This window comes from Chiloscyllium punctatum, chromosome 27 (assembly GCF_047496795.1).
Source record: "Chiloscyllium punctatum isolate Juve2018m chromosome 27, sChiPun1.3, whole genome shotgun sequence".
In the NCBI taxonomy this organism is placed as follows: Eukaryota; Metazoa; Chordata; class Chondrichthyes; order Orectolobiformes; family Hemiscylliidae; genus Chiloscyllium; species Chiloscyllium punctatum.
This window is the reverse complement of record NC_092765.1, coordinates 45,169,022-45,191,702: the sequence shown is the minus strand read 5'-3', so window position 1 is coordinate 45,191,702 and position 22,681 is coordinate 45,169,022. Positions and strand designations below refer to the sequence as shown.

Genomic DNA, 22,681 nt, shown 5'->3' with positions numbered 1-22,681 from the left:
ATGAAAGATTTGTTCATCAGCTTAAAGAGTGCACCATCACATTGTCACTTAGTTATGGTCAACATTTTCTCTCAAGAATGGGATTTTGTTGAACATCAGGCGTGATGTTATTTTACTCAAGTTCTTCATCTAAGGTGTAATTAGCTTCATTTGTGATGCCAGTAGTAGAATCAGATCAAATCTTTATGATTGGTATTTTCAGTGCTTTAAAGAATGATGTGTTGTATGTAATGATTTGTGAGCCCTGATTGGCAATGATGATTGAAAAGAGGTGTCACATTGTGAAGAAATTAAAGCAGCTTTCATTTCAATGCCTTGCTGTCAGCTGTAGCTGTATGTAATACTTTTATCGAATATCATTCTCTTGACTTCTCTATGAGCTCTTTGCCGATAAGATGTGATTTAATTTGATGAGTGAAATCCAAATGGTTCATAAAGTGTACTGAACTAGTTGTTCAATGGGGGCCCATTGTCACTCCTCACTGTTTGAGGGTCTCCACACTAAACAAAAATCTGGTCAGACTTTGCGCTGTTGGCTTTCATTGAAGTAAATGCACCGATTTGTACAACTGGTAATCTGCATCAGTGGTCAGTGACAACCACCATCTATCAAAGTAACAAGAACAACAATTCACGGTCTGCCAGATATTTCAGACGTCATTTGGCAATGGTAAACACTGATTGATTTTGTTCAAACGTTAACTCTGTTTCTTTCTCTGCAGATGGTGCCAGACCTGCTGAGTTTCTCCAGTATTTTCTCCTTTTTATTACTGATGAATTTTTGCTGTACCATGGTGGACAATTCCTGGCAGTTATACCCTTTCCTTGTTTGGCTTTGACCTTTCAGTGCTATATCGAGAACACTTTGGTGATGAGCTCAGTTTGAACATCATGAAGACATTGTGACATGGTTCAACATACGGGGGAGGGGCGCCAGGTAAATTCGCCCCGGGAATCCTCAAAGTGCCGAGGAAACTTCGATCAGAAGGGCAACCAGTCAGAAAAAAGTCACCCCCAGAAGTTAAAATGACACCAATTCTGAGGAGCTGCTCCTCCAATCACAGCCTGGTTTGCTCTTGTATTTGTTGCTGATAGGCTCATAAAGCTGGAGTGAAGCAGCCTGTGATTTGAGCAGCATAGAGAAGGCAGGGTGGTAGATGAAATAACCCACAGAGGCTAGGATCCCATCACCAAGTCACCCTTTACTTACACGTGCTTAGTACTTGACACTGACCCAGCTCCCTCAGAGCCAGCTCTCAGAGAGAAAAGAACCCCTGACACTTCTGTTTGTAGCTGTCAGTCAGGGCTCCCTGATTGGACCAGACTGACATTCTGAATCAGGGAAGAGAGTCCAACAAGACAGAGATAGTGAAGCTGAGGGAAGAGAGTCCAACAAGACAGAGGTAGTGAGGCTGGGGCAGGTGGTACCGGAGACCTTAGTGGGAGGGGATGAAAATGTAGGGGTAGCTAGGCTGCTGGGTCAGGGTGGAGCAACAAGGCTGCTGGGTCAGAGGGAATAAATCCAGGAGTCTGGGAGGAATTACAACGTTACAAGGGAGAGCGGAGCTGTTTTGGGGAGGGAGGGACCGAAACAGAGAATGACAGATTGCAAAAGGGGAGAGAGACTGCAAAGAAGTAGAGGTAGTGACAAAAAGGGAAAGGGGCTGCTGCCAGTGGAGATGGTAATGAAATGTGAATGAGGAGCTGCTCAGGGGGGGGAGGGCAGTGATCAATCTTTCAACAGTGTGATACCCACCTGGGAACTAGGTCATGTATACCTTGTAGATGAACATGGAATCTCTTGCTTATAACTGTGCAACTCAGAAGGTACGATGCTGAAAAAAATAAAATATACAATATTGGAACGAACAAGGTATAAACTGGGCAATTCAATACTGAAAATTTTATTTCATAAAGATTTGCATTCATATGCTATCGCATCAGAAAGCTCCTCATGCAATGTAAATTAGTTAAGTGCAGTGACTGTGTTAGATAGAAAGATGCAAGTATTTAGCAGTGACCTTATCAGTTTAAAGGTGCATTTCTGACTTTTTTTTATAAACAAGTGCATGAGCTATGTTTTAAAAGATTTGTTGCTAACTCATGTTTATTGTCTTGTGTTAATTTAAATAGTACTGTGGTGTCCAGGTAAACAGTGCTTTCTTTGGGTGCATTGACTGTAAGTTTAATGGAATGGCAATGATTATTGAGGATATTGTTGAATGTTAATCCTGCTAACCTGTACGGCTCAACTATCTAATACACCAACACACATACACAAATACATCGTGTTACAGGATGAATGCATCAACTTATAAAGGGGTTAATGAGAACGCAATGCCTTAAAACCAAAAGCTGGTCGTAGGGAATATTCAGGAGGACAGCTCTGAATGTTTATTTTGATCCATGCCTGACAGAAGGTTTATTGACAGAGGCTTTTCCCATTACCTCTGCTCAGTTTTGTGATTCCATAGCTGTCATCCAGAGATTTAGCAAGACCTGCACACTCCCTCTCCCTCCCCTCTTGCGCACCAGCCCCCTCCCTCTCCCCCTCCCCATGCCCACCCTTCGCACTCCCTCTACATCCCCCTAACCCGCGCCCTCCCTCTCCCTTCCCCCACGCCCTCACTCCACCTACCCCCGCACACTCCCTCTCCTTTCCCCCACACACTCCTGCACCCACTCCGTGCCCTCCCTCTCCCTCCCGCATCCCTCTCCTTTCCCCGCATGCTCCTCTCTCTCCCTCTCTATCCCTGTATCCTCCCTCTCTCCCCCCGCACGCTCCCTCTCTCTCTTCCAGCACGCTCCTTCTCTCCCCTTGCATGCTCCCGCGCTCTCCCCCCGCACGCTCCTGCTCTCTCCCCCCGCACGGTCCATCTCTCTCCCCCCGCACAATCCCTCTCTCTCCCCCAGCACGCTCCTTCTCTCCCCTTGTATGCTCCCTCTCTCCCCCCCGCACGCTCCCTCTCTCTTCCCCAGCATGCTCCTTCTCTCCCCTTGCATGCTCCCTCCCTCTCCCACGTGCATGCTCCCTCCCTCTACCCCCCGCCCCCCGCACACTCCCTCTCTCTCCCCCGGCACGCTACCTCCCTCTCCCCCCACACACTCCCTCTCTCTCCTTGTTTACTCCCACTCTCTCCCCCTGCATACTCCCTCTCTCTTCCCCCACACGCTCCCTCTCTCTCCCCCGCACGCTCCCTGTCTCTCCCCCCTGCACGCTCCCTGTCTCTCCCCCTGCATATTCCCTCTCTCTTCCCCCGCACGCTCCCTCTCTCTCCCCCCTGCACGCTCCCTCCCTCTCCCTCCTTGCACACTCCCTGTCTCCCCCCTGCATACTCCCTCTCTCTCTCCCTTGCACACTCCCTCCCTCTCCCCCCTTGCACGCTCCCTGTGTCTCCCCACTGCACGCTCCCTCTCTCTCCCCCTGCATGCTCCCTGTCTCTCCCCCCCCGCATGCTCCCCCTCTCTCCGCCCGCACGCTCCCTCTCTCTCCCCTCTGCACACTCCCTCTCTCTCCCCCCGCACGCTCTCTCTCCCCCACACACGCTCCCTCTCTCTCCCCCCGCACACTCCCTGTCTCTCGCCCCCACACGCTCCCTCTCTCTCCCCCCTGCACACTCCCTCTCTCTCCCCCCGCACGCTCTCTCTCCTCCCCCACGCTCCCCCTCTCTCCCCCCTGCATGCTCCCTCTCTCCCCCCTGCCCGCTCCCTCTCTCTCCCCCCGCACACTCCCTGTCTCTCGCCCCCACACGCTCCCTCTCTCTCTAGGCCTCTCCTTGACTCGGTGGTTGGTAGGTGCTGTGTAAAGCAGGGATTCCCAGGTTCCTGTTATATGCAAATAAATACCCATTGATTTTTAAACTCTTTACAACTCTTTAAATGCAACCCTTTCATCATATTTTGGTTTAATCATTATTATAGTTTTGATTAGTGTCTGTGAATTCTCATTAATTTGAAACGTTCCCCTTGCGTCCGAATGTTTGAAATTGCCTTGTTTACTTGTGTTTGTATTAATGCAGTAAGCTGCATTCAAATCTCTCCTGTGTTGTTGGAATACCTTCAGTTGAATCCTGATTTTAAACATGCTGCAGATAAAATCATGGTATTAGTAAAAATGATCGCAATATCGTTTCAAAACCTCAGCTGGATGACTGTGAAGGAATCCTGCTGTCCTTACTGTGTGTGGCCTGTATGTAGGATGTATCTATGTCCATTCATTGTTCAGATTTCATGAGGCCTAGCTTGGGAATATTGTACAATGACAGGGAAGAAATTCCTGCACATATCAGCCCTGGCAGTATGCTCACATTGTGAGGATTAATGTTCAATAACAAGGTCCCCTCTGGCTGACAAATATGTGGCCTTTAGGCTCACATAATAAGGAACAGGAGAATCGTACCAGCTCCCACAGACTGTGGTACATGATGGGGAAGCGAAAAACTTCTGAAACAGTCCCACCAACAACACCAGGGCTTAAACATCAAGCCAAGCGGCTCGATTCCTGATAGCAACCTGCAGGATCATTTGTGGGAGGACAAGGTAGAGGCGCAATTAGCTGATAAACTCAGGACTACCTCTGGGCTTCATTCGGACAAATCAGACAAGTGGCTGTGCTGGCAAGATCTGAACCAGTAGCTAATCACTTCAGCACCGCAGGGAAATAAACCCAGCTGGACGTATCTTTACTTTCACAGGAATGTGAGACATATGCTACCTCCATCTCACATCCAATCCCCTCCCTTCATACAAACTGACCAGGAAGACCAATCTCAAAGCTGCACAAGGTCCATATGAAACATTGCATCCCTGTGTTTCAGCTTTCCAGGTATCACCAGGAATTACCAAGGATATTCCAGGTGTGGCTCCTTCCATCATTGTTTCACACAGCCCCAATGGCACTGAGGCACTACATCAGATTTCTTTGCAACACCCTGATGCATTGTCTTTATACAGAACACCCTCACACTGTAAATCACACTGACACAGGACACTGTTTCTCACACTGATACAGGACACTGTAAATCACACTGACACAGGACACTGTATATCACACTGACACAGGACACAATATATCACATGGACACTGTATCTAACTGTATATCACATTGACACAAGACACTGTATATCACATTGGCATAGAACATGCATTTAAATGTATATCACACTGACATGGGACACTGTATATCACACTGGCACAGGACACTATATCACACTGACACAGGACACTGTATCTACCTGTATATCACACTGACACAGGACACTGTGTCCAACTGTATACCACACTGACACAAGACACTGTGTCTCACTATACTTTTTGTCATTTACATAAATGATTTGGATGCGAGCATAAGAGGTACAGTTAGCAAGTTTGCAGATGACACCAAAATTGGAAGTGTAGTGGACAGCGAAGAGGGTTACCTCAGATTACAACAGGATCTGGACCAGATGGGCCAATGGGCTGAGAAGTGGCAGATGGAGTTTAATTCAGATAAATGTAAGGTGCTGCATTTTGGGAAAGCAAATCTTAGCAAGACTTATACACTTAATGGTAAGGTCCTAGGGAATGTTGCTGAACAAAGAGACCTTGGAATGCAGGTTCATAGCTCCTTGAAAGTGGAGTCGCAGGTAGATAGGATAGTGAAGAAGGCGTTTGGTATGCTTTCTTGATTGGTCAGAGTACTGAGTACAGGAGTTGGGAGGTCATGTTGTGGCTGTACAGGACATTGGTTAGGCCACTGTTGGAATATTGTATGCAATTCTGGTCTCCTTCCTATCGGAAAGATGTTGTGAAACTTGAAACGGTTCAGAAAAGATTTACAAGGATGTTGCCAGGGTTGGAGGATCTGAACTACAGGGAGAGGCTGAACAGGCTGGGGCTGTTTTCCCTGGAGCGTCGGAGGCTGAGGGGTGACCTTATACAGGTTTACAAAATTATGAGGGACATGGATAGGATAAATAGACAAAGTCTTTTCCCTGGTGTCGGGGAGTCCAGAACTAGAGGGCATAGGTTTAGGGTGAGAGGGGAAAGATATAAAAGAGACCTAAGGGGCAACATTTTCACACAGAGGGTGGTACGTGTATGGAATGAGCTGCCAGAGGATGCGGTGGAGGCTGGTACAATTGCAGCATTTAAGAGACATTTGGATGGGTATATGAATAGGAAGGGCTTGAAGGGATATGGGCTGGGTGCTAGCAGGTGGGACTAGATTGGGTTGGGATATCTGGTCGGCATGGACGGATTGGACCGAAGGGTGTGTTTCCATGCTGTACATCTCTATGACTCTATATATTACACTGTCACAGGACACTGACACAGTGTCCTCTTGAGTGTGTGTCTCACTGTATATCACACTCAAGAGGACACTGTATCTAACTGTATATCACACTCACACAGGGCAATGCATCTAACTGTATATCACACTGATACATGACACTGTATGTAACTGTATCTCACACTCACACAGGACACTGTATCACACTGTATATCACACTCACACATGACATTGAATATAACTGTAAATCACACTCATACAGGCCACTGTGTTTTACTGTATATCACACTCACACAGACACAGGACACTGTATCTAGCTGTATATCACATTCACACAGGGCACTGTATCTAACTGTATATCACACTCACAGGGGGCACTATATCTAACTGTATATCACACTGACACAGGACATTGAATATAACTGTAAATCACACTCATACAGGCCACTGTGTTTTACTGTATATCACACTTACACAGACACAGGACATTGTATCTAGCTGTATATCACATTCACACAGGGCACTGTATCTAACTGTATATCACACTCACACGGCACTATCTAACTGTATATCACACTCACAGGGGGCACTATATCTAACTGTATATCACACTGACACAGGACATTGAATATAACTGTAAATCACACTCATACAGGCCACTGTGTTTTACTGTATATCACACTCACACAGACACAGGACACTGTATCTAGCTGTATATCACACTCACACAAGATACTGTGTCTCACTGTATATCACACTCACACAGGACACTGTCTCACTGTATTTCACACTCACACAGGACACTGTGTCTAACTGTATGTCACACTGACATAGGACACTGTATCTCACTGTATATCACACTGACGCAGGACACTGTGTCTCACTGTATATCACACTCACAGAGGACACTGTATCTAACTGTATTTCACACACAGGACACTGTGTCTAACTGTATATCACTCTGACATAGGACACTGTTTCTCACTGTATATCACACTGACGCAGGATGCTGTGTCTCACGGTATATCACACTCGCAGATGACACTGTATCTAACTGTATTTCAGACACATACAGGACACTGTGTCTAACTGTATATCACACTCACAGAGGACACTGTGTCTCAGTGTATATCACACTCGCAGAGGACACTGTATCTAACTGTATTTCACACTCACATAGGACACTGTGTCTAACTGTATATCACACTCGCAGAAGACAATGTAACTGTATTTCACACTCACACAGGACACTGTGTCTAACTGTATATCACACTGACGTAGGACACTATCCAACTCTATATCACACTCACACAGGGCAGTGCATCTAATTGTATATCACACTGATACAGGATACTGTATCTAACTGTATCTCACACTCATACAGACCACTGTGTTTTACTATATATCACACTCACACAGACACAGGACACTGTATATAGCTGTATTCCACACTCACACAGGATACTGTGTCTCACTGTATATCACACTCACACAGGATACTGTATCTAACTGTATTTCACACTGACACCAGACACTCTATCTAACTGCATCTCACACTCACACAAGACACTGTATCTAACTGTATATCACACTCACACAGGTCACAGTGTTTCACTGTATATCATACACAGGACACGATATCTAATTATATATCACACTCACATAGGCCACTGTGTCTAATAGTATATCACTCACACATGACACTGTGTCTCACTATATATCACACTGACACAGGACACTATTTCTAACTGTATATCACATTGACACAGGACACTGTGTCTAACAGTATATAACACTCACACAAGACACTGTGTCTCACTATATATTACACTGACACAGGACACTGTGTCCAACTATATATCACACTGACAAAGGACATTGTGTCCAACTGTATATCACACTGACACAGGACACTGTGTTTCACTGTATATCACATTCACACAGGACACTGTGTCTAACTGTATATCACACTGACATAGGACACTATCCATCTGTATATCACACTCATACACGGCAGTGTATCTAACTGTATATTACACACACACAGGACACTGTATCTCATAGTATATCACATACACAGGACACTGTATCTCACTGGAAATCACACTGACACAGGGCACTGTATTTCATTGTATATCACACTGATACAGGACACTGTGTCTCAGTGTATATCACACTCGCAGAGGACACTGTATCTAACTGTATTTCACACTCACACAAGACACTGTCTAACTGTATATCACACTCACAGAGGACACTGTGTCTCACTGTATATCACACTCACAGAGGACACTATCTAACTGTATATAACACTCACACAGGGCACTGTGTCTAACTGTATATCACACTGACACAGGACACTGTTTCTCACTATATATCACACTGACGCTGGACACTGTGTCTCAGTATATATCACACTCACACAGGACACTGTATCTACCTGTAATTCACACTCACACAGGACACTGTACCTAACTGTATATCACACTGACATAGGACACTATCCAACTGGATATCACACTCACACAGGGCAGTGCATCACACAGACACAGGACACTATATCTAGCTGTATATCACACTCATACAGGACACTGGATCTAACTATATATCACACTCATACAGGACACTGGATCTAACTATATATCACACTCACATAGGACACTGTGTCTCACTGTATATCACACTCACACAGGACATTGTGTCTCAGTGTATATCACACTCGCAGAGGACACTATCTAACTGTATATCACACTATTGTGGTTCTGTTCGCCGAGCTGGGAATTTGTGTTGCAAACGTTTTGTCCCCTGTCTAGGTGACATCCTCAGTGCTTGGGAGCCTCCTGTGAAGCGCTTCTGTGCTGTTTTCTCCGGCATTTATAGTGGCCTGTCTCTGCCGCTTCCGGTTGTCAGTTCGAGCTGTCCACTGTAGTGGCCGGTATATTGGGTCCAGGTCGATGTGTTTGTTGATAGAGTCTGTGGATAAGTGCCATGCCTCTAGGAATTCCCTGGCTGTTCTCTGTTTGGCTTGCTCTATAATGGTAGTGTTGTCCCAGTCGAATTCATGTTGCTTGTCGTCTGTGTGTGTGGCTACTAAGGATAGCTGGTCATGTTGTTTCGTGGCTAGTTGGTGTTTTTTTTTTTTTTTTTTCTTTTTCTTTTTTTTTTACACTACTGCCTAAGTGCGGTAGTGCTTATTTTTTTCCCCAGCACCCATGGTGTGTGTGTGCAGGTGTGAGACACAGTGAAAAGACACAAAGTGCACAAATCTTTATTCAATTTCCACCACCAGGAAGATATGAAAAATACCCGCGTGGCCAGTGACAAGCACTGCCCTTCAAACCACAGGGCAATGCTGTGTGAGCAAAACAGTGAAGGGGAGGGTAGGGACTAAATCAAAATAGAGTTGGAGGGGGAAATAATGCACTCCACTCCCTGCGGTGCCCACCTCTCCCTGAACGACTCCAGGGTGTCGGTGGACACCGCGTGCTCCTTCTCCAAGGACACCCGGGCTCTAACGTAACCCCGGAAGAGGGGCAGGCAGTCGGCCCTAACGACCCCCTCCACGGCCCGCTGCCTGGACCTGTTGATGGCCAGTTTGGCCAGGCCCAGGAGCAGACCCACGAGGAGATCCTCGGACCTGCCCTCCCTCCTCCGTACCGGGTGCCCGAAGATCAGGAGCGTGGGACTGAAGTGCAGCCAGAAACAGAGGAGAAGGTTCTTAAGAAAATCAAAAAGGGAGTGCAAACGCCCACACCCAATATATACGTGGTCCACGGACTCCACAGCGCCACAGAACAAGCAGTTGGGCTGGGAGTCCGTGAACCACCGCAACCTGCGGTTGCAGGGGACTGCTGCGTGCAGCACCCTCCACCCCAGATCCCCGAGAGAAAGGGGGAGGACTCCCGCGTAGAGAGCCCTCCACTGGGGATCTCCGCCGCCCGGTGGCAAATGGGCACATCAAGGCGTGTCCGGACGGTGGATGAGGGAGAAGAGGTGGACGGTGTGCAGCAGCAGTCGATACAGGGCCTTCCTTTTAATATCCTTAAAAGAAACAAAATTAAAATTCCGGAGGCGGCTCAGGTTGTGGGGCACAGGCTCCCGCGGGAAGTACGGGACCTTGGGGCCAATGTGAAATTCCGTCCGGGCCGGGGTGAGCGCGGACGGGATCCCACTGCACACCTGAGCGTCCTCCAACCGGTGCACTACGTCGGGTCTGAGCACCGCCGTTCTAAGGCGTCGTATGGCGGTGGCCACGTACCGGACGTCTACCGCTGCCCTGCTAGCTATGTCCTGCGGCAGCGTCCAGCCCAGGCCCCCGGCACCCAGCACGTCCCCGACCCTGGTCGCCCTCGCCGCCACGGCCCTCCCCTCCGACAGCCACTCGAACCCGCGAGTACGGAGGTGCGGATTCCTGAGCAACGGCTCCCTGACGACAGCCGCTACTCCAGCGGGAGGGTAGGCGCGACGCGATTCGACCATGTTCCAGACAGTGATCAGGTCCTGGTAAAAGACAGGCAGCACCTTGAGGGCGACCTCCAAACCGTCACGGTCGACGAACAAGAGCTGCGTGTCGTAGTTGAGGTTACGCACCTGGCGGAAAAAATACGTCGCCAGGGCGCACCACCTAGGAGGAGGCTCGACGTAAAGGTATCGCCGCAAGGTCTGAAGGCGGAACGTCGCGACCTGGGTGCGGACGCACACCAGCGACTGACCGCCCTCCTCGATAGGGAGACTCAGAACCTGCGCGGCGACCCAGTGCATCTTTTTGCCCCAGAAGAAGTCGACCAACGTTCTCTGGATGTCATCGACAAAGCCAGGAGGAGGGACCAAAGTGACCAGCCGGTACCACAGCATGGCGGCCACCAGCTGGTTTATGACCAGCACTCGACTCCTGTAAGATAGCACTCGGAGCAATCCTGTCCAGCGGCCTAGGCGAGCCGAGACTTTGGCCTCCAGCTCCTGCAAGTTGTCCGGCCAGGATTCCTCAGCCGGGCTGAGGTAGACCCCCAGGTAGAGGAGATGGGTGGTACTCCAGCTGAACCCCCGTAACTCCTCCGGCAGAGAGTCCACCTGCCACAGACTGACCAGTAGTCCGGAACATTTGGCCCAGTTGATCCTGGCGGAAGACGCCACCGAGTACACGGCCTGGCACTCGCGCATCCTCCCCAGGTCAGCCAGGTCGATGAAAGTGAGGAGCACGTCGTCGGCGTAGGCCGAGAGGACCACCCCGTGCCCGCGCCGCGCAGAACCAGCCCCGACAACCTCCTCCGCAAGAGGCGAAGGAAAGGCTCCACGCACAGGGAATACAGCTGGCCGGACAGGGGGCAGCCTTGACGCACTCCTCTCCCGAAGCGAAGGGGCGCCGTCAGGGACCCGTTAACTTTAGCCAGACACTCTGCGGCGGCGTACAAAAGTCGGATCCGGGCGACGAACCGCGTCCCGAACCCGAATGCCCGCAGAGTCCCGAGCAGGTACTCGTGATCGAACCTGTCGAACACCTTCTCCTGGTCGAGAGACAGGAAGGCGCTCAGCAGACCAGCCCATCGACAGAAATGGATCAGGTCCCGGACCAGGTGGACATTGCCGTGTATCCTCCAGCCCGGGACTGATGTCATGTTTTAGTTGTACAGGACATTAGTGGGGCCACGATTAGAATGATTTGGAGATGCCGGTGTTGGACTGGGGTGGGGGGGGGGGGGGCACCTTGAGAACTCTGTCTACAATTCTGTAGGAAAGATGATGTTCAACTTGAGAGGGTGCACAAAAGATTTACAAGGATGTTGCTGGGACTGGATACTTTGAGCTGTAGGGAGAGATTGAATAGGCTGGGAGGTTTTTCCCTGGAGGGTTGGAGGCTGAGGGGTGACCTTGGAGAGGTTTATAAAATCATGAGGGGCATGGATAGGTCAAATCGACAAGGAGTTTTTTTTTTTACCGAGGGTGGGGAAGTCCAAAACTAGAGGGCATAGGCTTAAGATGAGAGGGGAAAGATTTAAAAAGGACCTGAGGGGTAACTTTTCCATGCAGAGGTTGCTGCATATGGAGCCAGCTGTCAGAGGAAGTGTGGAGGGGGGTACACTTACAACATTTAAAAGGCATCTGATGGGTGTATGAATAGAAAGGGTTTAGAGGGATATGGGCCAAATACTGGTAAATTAGATTCGATCAGATTGGGATGTCTGGTCAGCCAAGACCAACGGGAGGTCTGTTTCTGTGCTGAATAACTCTATGACTCTAATTCCACTCCGTGTTTCACATACACTGACAGTATTTCATCCTGAAGAAAGTGAGGACTGCAGATGCTGGAGATCAGAGTCAAGAGTGTGTTGCTGGAAAAGCACAGCCAGTCAGGCAACATCCAAGGAGCAGGAGAATCGACGTTTTGGGCATAAGCCCTTCATCAGGAATGAGGCTTGTGGGCCATGGGGCTGAGAATAAATGGGAGGAGGGTGGGGTTGGGGTGAGGTAGCTGGGAAAGTGATAGGTGGTTGAAGGTGAGGGTGAAGTTGATAGGTCAGAGGGGGCAGGGTCTGGAGGGCAGCACTAAGTTGGAGGCTTGGGACTGGGATAATGTGGGGGGAAGGGAAATGAGGAAGCTTTTGAAATCCACACTGATCCCCTGTGGTTGCAGAGTCCCTGGGTGGAATATGAGGCATTCCACCTCCAGGCATCGGGTGGTAACAGTGGGGGGTGGAAGAGGCCCAGGACCTGCATATCCTTGATGGAGTGGGAAGGGGAGTTGAAGTGTTCAGCCACGGGCAGTGGGGTTGGTAGGTGCGGGTGTCCCAGAGATGTTCTCTGAAATGATCTGCAAGAAGGCGTCCTGTCTCCCCGATGTAGAGGAGACCACACCAGGTGCAACGAATGCAGGACATGGCATTGGTAGTGGTACAGGTAAATTTCTGACAGATGTGGAAGTATCCCTTGGGGCCTTGGACGGAGGTGGGGAGCTCCTGGACTAAGGGAAACAGGATGATGTTGAGGTAGGAAGAGATGAGTGCGGTGGGACTGGTGCAGGCCGAGAACAATGGGTTGACTAGGGCAGTCAGGTTTGTGAGTCTTAGGAAGTAGGTAGGATTGGGCAGTGCGGGGTTCACGGACAATGAGGTTGGAGGCTGTGGGTGGGAGAACCCCAGAGGTGATGAGGTTGTGGATTGTCTGGGAGATGATGGTTTGGTGATGGGAGGTGAGATTGTGATCAAGGGGGCGGTAGGAGGAGGTGTCTGCGAATTGGTGCCTGGCTTCAGCGGGGTACAGGTCAGCACGCCAAACTGCTACTGCACACCCCCTTGTCTGCGGGTTTGATGGTGAAGTTGGGGCTGGAGCAGAGAAGTGGATGGCTGTGTGTTGTGAGGGCAGGAGGGTGATGGGTGGGGTGGATAGGTGGGCGGCGATGGCGGACGTGGTTGGGTGGAGGGCGATGGTGGGGTGGTTGGGTGGAGGGTGATGGCGGGAGTGGTTGGGTAGAGGGTGATGCCGGAGGTGGTTGGGTGGACAGTGATGGCGGAGGTGGTTGGGTGGACAGTGATGGCAGGGGTGGTTGGTTGGATGGTGATGGTGGAGGTGGTTGGGCGGACAGCGATGGCGGAGGTGGTTGGGTGGACAGTGATGGCAGGGGTGGTTGGTTGGACGGTGATGGCGGAGGTGGTTGGGTGGACGGTGATGGCAGGGGTGGTTGGTTGGACGGTGATGGCGGAGGTGGTTGGGTGGACGGTGATGGCAGGGGTGGTTGGTTGGACGGTGATGGTGGAGGTGGTTGGGCGGACAGCGATGGCAGAGGTGGTTGGGTGGACAGTGATGGCAGTGGTGGTTGGTTGGACGGTGATGGCGGAGGTGGTTAGGTGGAGGGGGATGGCGGCGATGGTTGGGTGGATGGTGATGGCATGGGTTGTTGGGTGGACGGCGATGGTGGAGGTGGTTGTGTGAAAGGTGATGGCGGGGGTGGTTGGGTGGACTGTCATTGGCAGGGGTGGTTGGGTGGATGGTGATGGCGGATGTGGTTAGGTGGACGGTGATGGTGGAGGTGGTTGGGTAGAAGGCGATGGCGGAGGTGGTTGAGTGGACAGTGATGGTGGAGGTGGTTAGGAGGATGGTGATGGCGGAGGTGGTTGGGTGGACGGTGATTGTGGGGATGTTTGGATGGACAGCGATGGCAGGGGTGGTGTGATCGTCAGTGGCTGCGGCCATCGGGGGTATCAGGGGTGAAGTGACACCATTGATTGCCCCTGGGTCTTGGCGTATCCAGATGCCAGGAGACGGTTCTGGAAGGTTCGAGGAAACCTGTGTATGGAAGGAAGTACCTGAAAGTTTGTTTAACTTACATTCTTTTATGTCCGATGCAGTCGAGAAATACCATTTGTTGAGCGCATATATCCTCTTGAGGATGTAGAAATACAGAGGGCAGCTGCAGGCCGGGGAAGTGTGGCTCTGAGCTTTCACCCTCCCTGGCTTATTTTTCCAAAGTCCAACAAACTTTTACTTTCATCAAAAACTATGAACAATGAACAGAATTATACAAAAATTAAGAGTACAAAGCAATTGTCATAATTGTGAGGACATAAGTCTGTTCCATAGAAATCAATATTAAATATGGAATGACGCATACAAATGGCAATTATGGGGTGGCATGGTGGCTCTGTGGTTATCACTGTTGCCTCATAACACCAGGGTCCTCGGTTCGATTCCACTCTTGGGCAACTGTCCATGTGGAATTTGCACAGTCTCCCTGTATCTGCCCGGGTTTCCTCTGGTTTCTCTCCCCTCCCCAGTCCATAGATGTGCAGGTCAGGTGAATTGGCCGTGCTAAATTGTCAATAGTGCTGGGGTGCGTTAGTCAGAGGGGGAATGGTTTTGGGTGGGTTGCTCTTCGGAGGGTTGGTGTGGACATGTTGGGTCGAAGGGCCTGTTTCCACACTTTAGGGAATCTAATCTAAAAGTGCTTTCAAACAAGATCTTCGCAAAAAGAAAATGAAATACTTTGATGCCATAATAGAATGTGTTGAGTTCTAGAAAAGAAAAATGGTAATTGGAAGTTCCTCCCTGGCTTTAGGGTGGAGGGGTAATTGTGACGAGGGGGGACACTCAATCACACCTCCCCATATCTAACCAATACATGCCAGCGAATTTGATATTCGGCAATCTAGCTAATTAATCCCCAACTATTGTCAAAACTAGTTGATGCAGAATGCTTAACAATAAACAGCATTTCTGGTGCATCCGGTGGGTATAACGGTTTCAGAAGACATTCCCTGATTTTTGGTTAGTTTCGTTTACCACAGACTTGTGTAAATGCAGAAGTCTGGACGCCGGGCTGAGCCTGGGATGGGGGAGCATGGCCAGTGTCAAAACTCCGGGGAAGTGGGCTTAGAGGTGGCCTCGGGAATGAGGGTGTGGAGTGAGCCGAGCCCTTCAGCGGCAGAGAGAGGGAGAGAGAGAGAAAGAGAGAGAGAGAGACCGGGGGGGAAGGGGGGGGGGGAAGGAAGGGGGGGGAAAGGGGGAGGGAGAAAGGGGGGGGAGGAAGGGGGGAGGGGGGGGGAGAGGGGGGGAGGAAGGGGGGAGGGGGAGAGGGGGGGGAGGAGGGGGGGGGAGGAGGGGGGGGGAGGGAAGAGGAGGTGTGGAGAGGCGAGAGAGGGAGGGGGGGAGGCGAGAGAGGGAGGGGGGGAGGCGAGAGAGGGAGGGGGGGGAGGCGAGAGAGGGAGGGGGGGGAGGCGAGAGAGGGAGGGGGGGGAGGCGAGAGAGGGAGGGGGGGAGGCGAGAGAGGGAGGGGGAGGGGGGAGGCGAGAGAGGGAGGGGAGGCGAGAGAGGGAGGGGAGGGGGGGAGGCGAGAGAGGGAGGGAAGGGGGGGAGGGAGGGATGGGAGAGAGGGAGGGGAGGGGGGAGGGGAGAGAGGGAGGCGAGAGAGGGAGGGGAGAGGGGAGAGGGGGGAGGCGAGAGAGGGAGGGGAGAGGGGGGAGGTGAGAAAGGGAGGGAGAGGAGAGGCGAGGAGAGAGGGAGGGGAGGGGGGAGGCGAGAGAGGGAGGGAGAGAGGGAGGGGAGAGGGGGGAGGCAAGAGAGGGAGGGGAGGGGGGGAGGCAAGAGAGGGAGGGGAGGGGGGAGGCAAGAGAGGGAGGGGGAGGGGGGAGGCGAGAGAGGGAGGGGAGAGGGGGGAGGGGAGAGGGAGGAGGGGAGGGAGGGAGAGAGGGAGGGGAGGGGGGAGGCGAGAGAGAGAGGAGAGAGGGGGGAGGCAAGAGAGGGAGGGGGGGAGGCAAGAGAGGGAGGGGAGGGGGGGAGGGAGGGATGGGAGAGAGGGAGGGGAGGGGGGCGGGGGAGGGATGGGAGAGAGGGAGGGGAGGGGGGGCGGGAGGGATGGGAGAGAGGGAGGGGAGGGGGGCGGGAGGGATGGGAGAGAGGGAGGGGAGGGGGGAGGGGAGAGAGGGAGGGGAGAGAGGGAGGGGAGAGAGGGAGGGGAGGGGGGAGGCGAGAGTGGGAGGGGAGGGGGGGAGGCAAGAGAGGAGGAGGGAGAGGGGGGAGGCAAGAGAGGGAGGGGAGGGGGGGAGGCAAGAGAGGGAGGGGGAGGGGAGGGGGGAGGCAAGAGAGGGAGGGGAGGGGGGGAGGCAAGAGAGGGAGGGGAGGGGGGGAGGCAAGAGAGGGAGGGGAGGGGGGGAGGCAAGAGAGGGAAGGGGAGGGGAGGGGGGGAGGCAAGAGAGGGAGGGGAGGGGGGGAGGCAAGAGGGGGGGGGAGGGGGGGAGGCAAGGGAGGGGGGGAGGCAAGAGAGGGAGGGGAGGGGGGAGGCAAGAGAGGGAGGGGAGAGGGGGGAGGCGAGAGAGGGAGGGGAGAGGGGGGGAGGGGAGAGGGGGGAGGCGAGAGAGGGAGGGGAGAGGGGGAGGCGAGAGAGGGAGGGGAGAGGGGGGAGGCGAGAGAGGGAGGGGAGAGGCGATAGAGGGAGGGGAGGGGGAGGGGAGGGGAAGGGGGGAGGCGAGAGAGGGAGGAGAGAGGGGGGAGGCAAGAGAGGGAGGGGAGAGGGGGGAGGCGAGAGAGGGAGGGGAGAGGGGGGAGGTGAGAGAGGGAGGGGGAGAGGAGGGAGGGGAGAGGCGAGAGAGGGAGGGGAGGGGGGAGAGGAGAGAAAGGGGGGAGAGGAGAGAGAGAGGGAAAGGGAGGAGAGAGAGAGGGAAAGGGGGAGGAGAGAGAGGTGGGGAGGAGAGGGTGGGAGAGGGGGGGAGAGGAGAGGCGGGGAGAGGAGAGAGGGGGGAGGGGGAGAGGAGGGGAGAGAGGGGAGGGGAGGGGCGGAGGGGGGAGAGGAGAGAGAGAGAGAGAGGGGAGAGAGGGGAGGGGGAGACAGAGAAGGATAGGGGCTGTGAACAAGAGTCAGTCTGACTCTTCACTGTCTGTGTATCCAGGGTGATTCATCCAATATTTTTAAATTTGAAAAATATATTTTATTCATTAAAAAAACTCTTTATATTTATATACACATTCTCAAACGCTGTTCCGTACAGTTGTATATCAAGAGAAACAAACAAAACATTGGAGTTTGACTCTTAATCAAATCCAAACCCTGTATTGACATGGATTTCAGGCACTGGGGAGGTCCCAGGCTCCGAAACGGAAATCCTCCTCGCTGACTCCAAAAGAATTTCACACCCCAAACCCCTGAAATGTGAGACCAGGACCAGAATGACCCAATCACCCAGGGCTAGGGGGGTGAGGAGAGGGTCTGGCTGACTCACAAGGCGGTATGGGGTGGGGGGAATCAGTGAGATGTCCCTCCCTACCCCCCCTCCTTTGGGGCAGAACTGCGGTATGCAGATGGACAGAGGAGGAGGGAGGGCTCACACAAATGCAGAGAGTGATTGATGAATGCTCCTGTCGTGCAGCCGCTGTCTGACTGGCTCAGTCTCGCTCTGTGTTGGTTTAAAATAAAAAGGCGAAGGGGGTGGGTGCTGGGGGGGGAGTGATCCATTATCTAGTGTCCTGGCCAAGTTTTTTTTTCCCCTTTCGCTTCTGCTGCGGTTGATTGAAGAGCGATGCAACATTACACACAGACAGGGGGAGGAGAAAGTTGAGTTGCAAAATCTTTTTTGACATCCCACACTTTTATTTGGCTGTTGCCGGAGGGAGAGTGGAGACTGACTTGAGAGGTGTGGGCCCCTCTCTCAAGTTCTGATCCCGATCGGTCGGATTCTCGGGTGGGGATTTGTCTTCTTTAAAAAAAAAGGCAGCAATGATCCAGGCTCCGAGCGGGACTGTGTGAAGACTCTGGTAGCCGACCAGCCATGGAAAGCCAGCAGCCTGCTTGCATCCCGCCTCAGTGTAAGTCTCTGATCAGATCCAAAAATACCCCCCTCGCCTTTTGCAATCTTCCCGTCTCTATGTGGCGTGCACAGAAACTGTTTTCTATTTTAATTGCTAGCGGATCCGGTCATTTCGGGGCGGAAACATTTCCTTTGACATAATCCAGAGAGAGAGGGACTCAGAGCTGGGTTGAATTCAGCCTCTCTCTCTCTCTCTCTCTGGGAGAGGGACGTGCGCATTTGCAGATGCATTGTACTGAGATTGCGATGAGAGTTGCAGTGATTTTCTGAGCTCGGCGCTGCCTCTCTCTCTCTCTCATTGAATGGTTTCTCATTCCCATTGCTCTCCAGTCTGGCTCCCAGTGCCGCCCCACCCTCCCCCGTCTGCTCACACTTCACAGGTCACCGCATCGGAATCTGCCCGGCTCCCGGCTGGGGGAGGGAGGCCTTATTCTGAGGGACAGAGACCCCCACCTGCCTTCAGTGTCTTTGCGGGGAGGGGGCTGAATGAGGGTTAATCCTCTGCTGTGCTGCAGAGCCCTCACTGTGTGTGTGTCACTCTCCCTGTGTTTGTGCGTGTATGTGTCTGCATCTGTGCCTCTGTATCTCAGTGTGTTTGTGTCTCTGTGTGTTTGTGTGTCTCTATGTCTGTGAGACTGTGTCTCTGTGTATGTGTCTGTGTGAGTCTCTGTCTGTGTGTGAATGTGTGCGCCTCTGTGAGTCTGTACATGAGTCTGTGTGTGTGTGTGTTTGATGGGGATGGGGGCCCAGTCTAGCCCTGCACCGTGAGGCCACATGGTGAGCTATTCCAGTTGACACCACCCATCTGTACCAGAGAGAAGGGGAGACGCAGAGGGTCTAATTATTACCCTGCCCAGTTAAATAGTTCACACCTTTCATATTCTCCCTCTGTGTATCTGGAATCTCAAACAGAGAGGTTCCAGCCTCTTGCGGCTCTCCACTTCATTTTCGGAAGTTCTGGGTGATTTAATCTCAGTCACCAGCGCAGGAAACCAATTGTTTCTCCTCTTCCTCTCTCCTGCCCTCCCCTCAGTCCCTCCTGTCTTCCCCCTGTGCCCCCACAACCTCCCCTTTCTCCCACTTTTCCTCCCCTCCCCTCCCCCTTTCTGACCCCCCCCCCCTTCCTCCTCCCTTTACCCCTCCCTTGTCCACCATGGTGTCTGTGCAGACCCTTCCTCTGCAGTCCTCACTTTCTCCCATTCTAGGGGTTTGTTTGGATAACGATTGTGGATCATTGATGTTTTCAAGAGGGGGTAAAACATTTTCCCAAAATAAATCCCCCATTCATTGCTATGGGTTATCCAGTGTGTGACCTGGAACTATAATGTCAATTTTTCTTTGGGTGCAGTGTGACCTCAAGGCCAACAGGAATTCTGGGTCATTACAGCTGACCTGCATTGGCTGTCAGGGACCTGCATCACTAACTGATGCTGTAGTATGGTGATGTGGATTGAGTACAAATGAAGAGCACTGTTCGCGAAATAAGTTAGAATTACCAACCAGAACACATTAGAAATAGCCTGTAGACCAGGCTCTGATGGAAGGAAATTGGTCTAAAATGTGAACTCTATTTCCCTCTCCATCAATCATATTGAAATTTTCCAGCAGTTTCTGGTTTTAGTTCAGATTTCCCGTATCTGCAGTTTCTTATTTGTGAGCTTAGGATCAGTTCTGGTCACGGGCGGCACAGTGGCACAGTGGTTAGCGCTGCTGCCTCACAGCACCAGCGACCTGGGTTCAATTCCCGACTCAGGTGACTCTCTATGTGGAGTTTGCATATTCTCCCTGTGTCTGTGTGGGTTTGCTCTGGTTTCCACCCCCAATCCAAAACAAAATGTGCAGGTTAGGTGAATTGGCCATGCTAAATTGCCTGTAAGTGTTAGATGAAGGGGTAAATGCCAGGGAATGGGTCGGTGTGGGCTTGTTGGGCCGAATGGCCTGTTTCCACACTGTAAATAATCTAATTTGGTTTTCACTGTTTCCTTTGAAAGACTTGCATTTATGTAGCACCTTCCATGATCGCAGAATATCTTGAAGTGTATCAGTGCTGGTCCTTTGGAAGATGGGTTAATACTTGTTCATTCTTGAGCCTGCTCCTGGTGTTTTACGATATGTACAGAGGTTGTTGCACTGCAGTGTATGTTCTGACTGACCAGAAAACTCTCCCACTCTTCTCGTTTGCCCATGAGTCTATTTACATTTTGACAATCCTCTGGTACTGTCATGTGTGGAAATCAAGGGCTCAGGTTGGACTTGAGCCTGCAAATCCTGGCCCAGAGGAAAGGTCACTACCCACTGTACCACAACACATCCTGCCCAAAAGCATTCCCCACCATGGCAAACTTTTCAAAATGTAGTCACTGTTGGAGGAAATATGATGGAGAATTGTGCGTGGCAAGTTCCAACAAGTAGCAGTGAGAAAGTGGCTGGACAGTTGAATTTTGTGCTGCTGACTCGAGAGAACAATATTATCTCGGATGCTTGGGCAGACTTCCCCTGTTCTTTGCAATAGTGCAACAGAATCTTTTATAAAGTTAAATATCAGGCAACACCAGGTTATAGTCCAACAGGTTTAATTGGAAGCACTAGCTTTCTGTGTCTAACGATTGTATACACCACAACCAACTGATGAAGGAGCAGCGCTCTGAAAACTAGTGCTTCCAATTAAATCTGATGGACTATGACCTGGTTTAGGTTAGATTCCCTACAGTGTGGAAACAAGCCCTTTGGCCCAACCAGTCCACACCGACCCTCAGAAGAGTAACCCACTCAGACCCATTTCCCTCTGACTAACACACCTATCCTGCACATCTTTGGACTGTGGGAGGAAACCAGAGCACCCGGAGAAAACCCATGCAGAAACAGGGAGAATGTGTAAACTCTGCACAGACAGTCGCCCAAGGCTGGAATCAAACTTGGGACCCTGGTGCTGTGAGGCAGCAGTGCTAACCACTGAGCCACCGTGCCACCCAACGTATTGTGTGATTTTTAACTTTGTACACCCGCATCTCCAAATCAGAATCTTTTACGTTCAACTGAAGAAGCAAACCACAACTTAGTACCTCATCTAAAAGACAAACCCTTGGGCAGTGCAGCACTCCCTGAGTCTAACCTATGACTCAGAGGCAAGGACAATACCACTGAGCCGCAGCTGGTAGTGTTTGAGTCACTGTGAATAGTCTTTCCTGTGTGACTTTTCAGCACTGACCCCTACATTTCCTACAACCCCGGCCCTCACCGAAATCTTTGGCATTGTGATAAAAAACTACTGGGCGATTTCACTCTGTCTCTGTGGAGAGAGGAAGAATTTCCGGTCCTGTGGCCTTACATCGGAGTTGAGGGAAGTTTGAAATGTACAGTAATAGGTTTTGGGAAATGACAGGAGGGGCTGGAGAGAGCAATTGAATGACACAAGATTTCATGCTGCAGGAGTCAAAGAGAGCAGTAATAAGTCAATAAGAGGCATATGGAGGATATCCGAATGACAAGATAGCAGCATCCAAAAACGGTGTGAATAAATTAAGAAAGAACCAAGGAGTTGAATAATTACTTCTAAAAAGGGCTGGATCTCAAATGGTTGAATTTATTGTTGAGTAAAGAGTCCAGTTAAAAGGTGAGTCTCTCATTCTTGAGTTTACACACTGAGCTGCATTTTTCCCAAATACCAGAGGGCAGGCATTTAAGGTGCGAGCGGGAAATTTAAATACGATGTGACGGGTAAGTGTTTTACACAGAGAGTATGAGGAGTCCGGAATACACAGCCAGGGGTGCCAGTGGAGACAGATACAACAGGGGGATTCAAGTGACTTTTAGATAAGCAGATGGAGGCATATGGACCAAGGGCAGGCAGAAGGGATTAGTTTAAATTGCCCCATGTTTGGCAGAGCATCATGGGCTGAAGAGTCCGTTCCTGTGCTGTACTGTTCTATGTTCATTGGAACAGGTCAGTGTGAGAGTGGGAGGACAGTGTGAGAGGGGGAACAGTGTGAGAGCGGGGACAGTATGAGAGCGGGGACAGTGTGAGAGCGGGGACAGTGTGAGAGCGGGGAACAGTGTGAGAGCGGGGACAGTGTGAGAGCGGGGACAATGTGAGAGCGGGGACAGTGTGAGAGCGGGGAC

General features: G+C 51.3%; 1 protein-coding gene across 4 annotated transcripts in view; it reads left to right on the top strand.

Moving 5' to 3' along the window:
• The window catches only part of map7d1a (MAP7 domain containing 1a), a 237,264-nt gene that overhangs the window by 38,018 nt on the left and 176,565 nt on the right, over window positions 1-22,681 (top strand). Inside the window, exon 1 of one of the 4 annotated variants that reach the window (XM_072548592.1) lies at window positions 18,202-18,560. The exons of the other annotated variants lie outside the window; for them this stretch is intronic. Coding sequence (XP_072404693.1) covers window positions 18,524-18,560 — 37 coding nt within the window. The 5' untranslated portion in view covers window positions 18,202-18,523. Of the gene's footprint in view, window positions 1-18,201; window positions 18,561-22,681 lie in introns of those variants that run through there. 4 annotated transcript variants of the gene reach the window in all.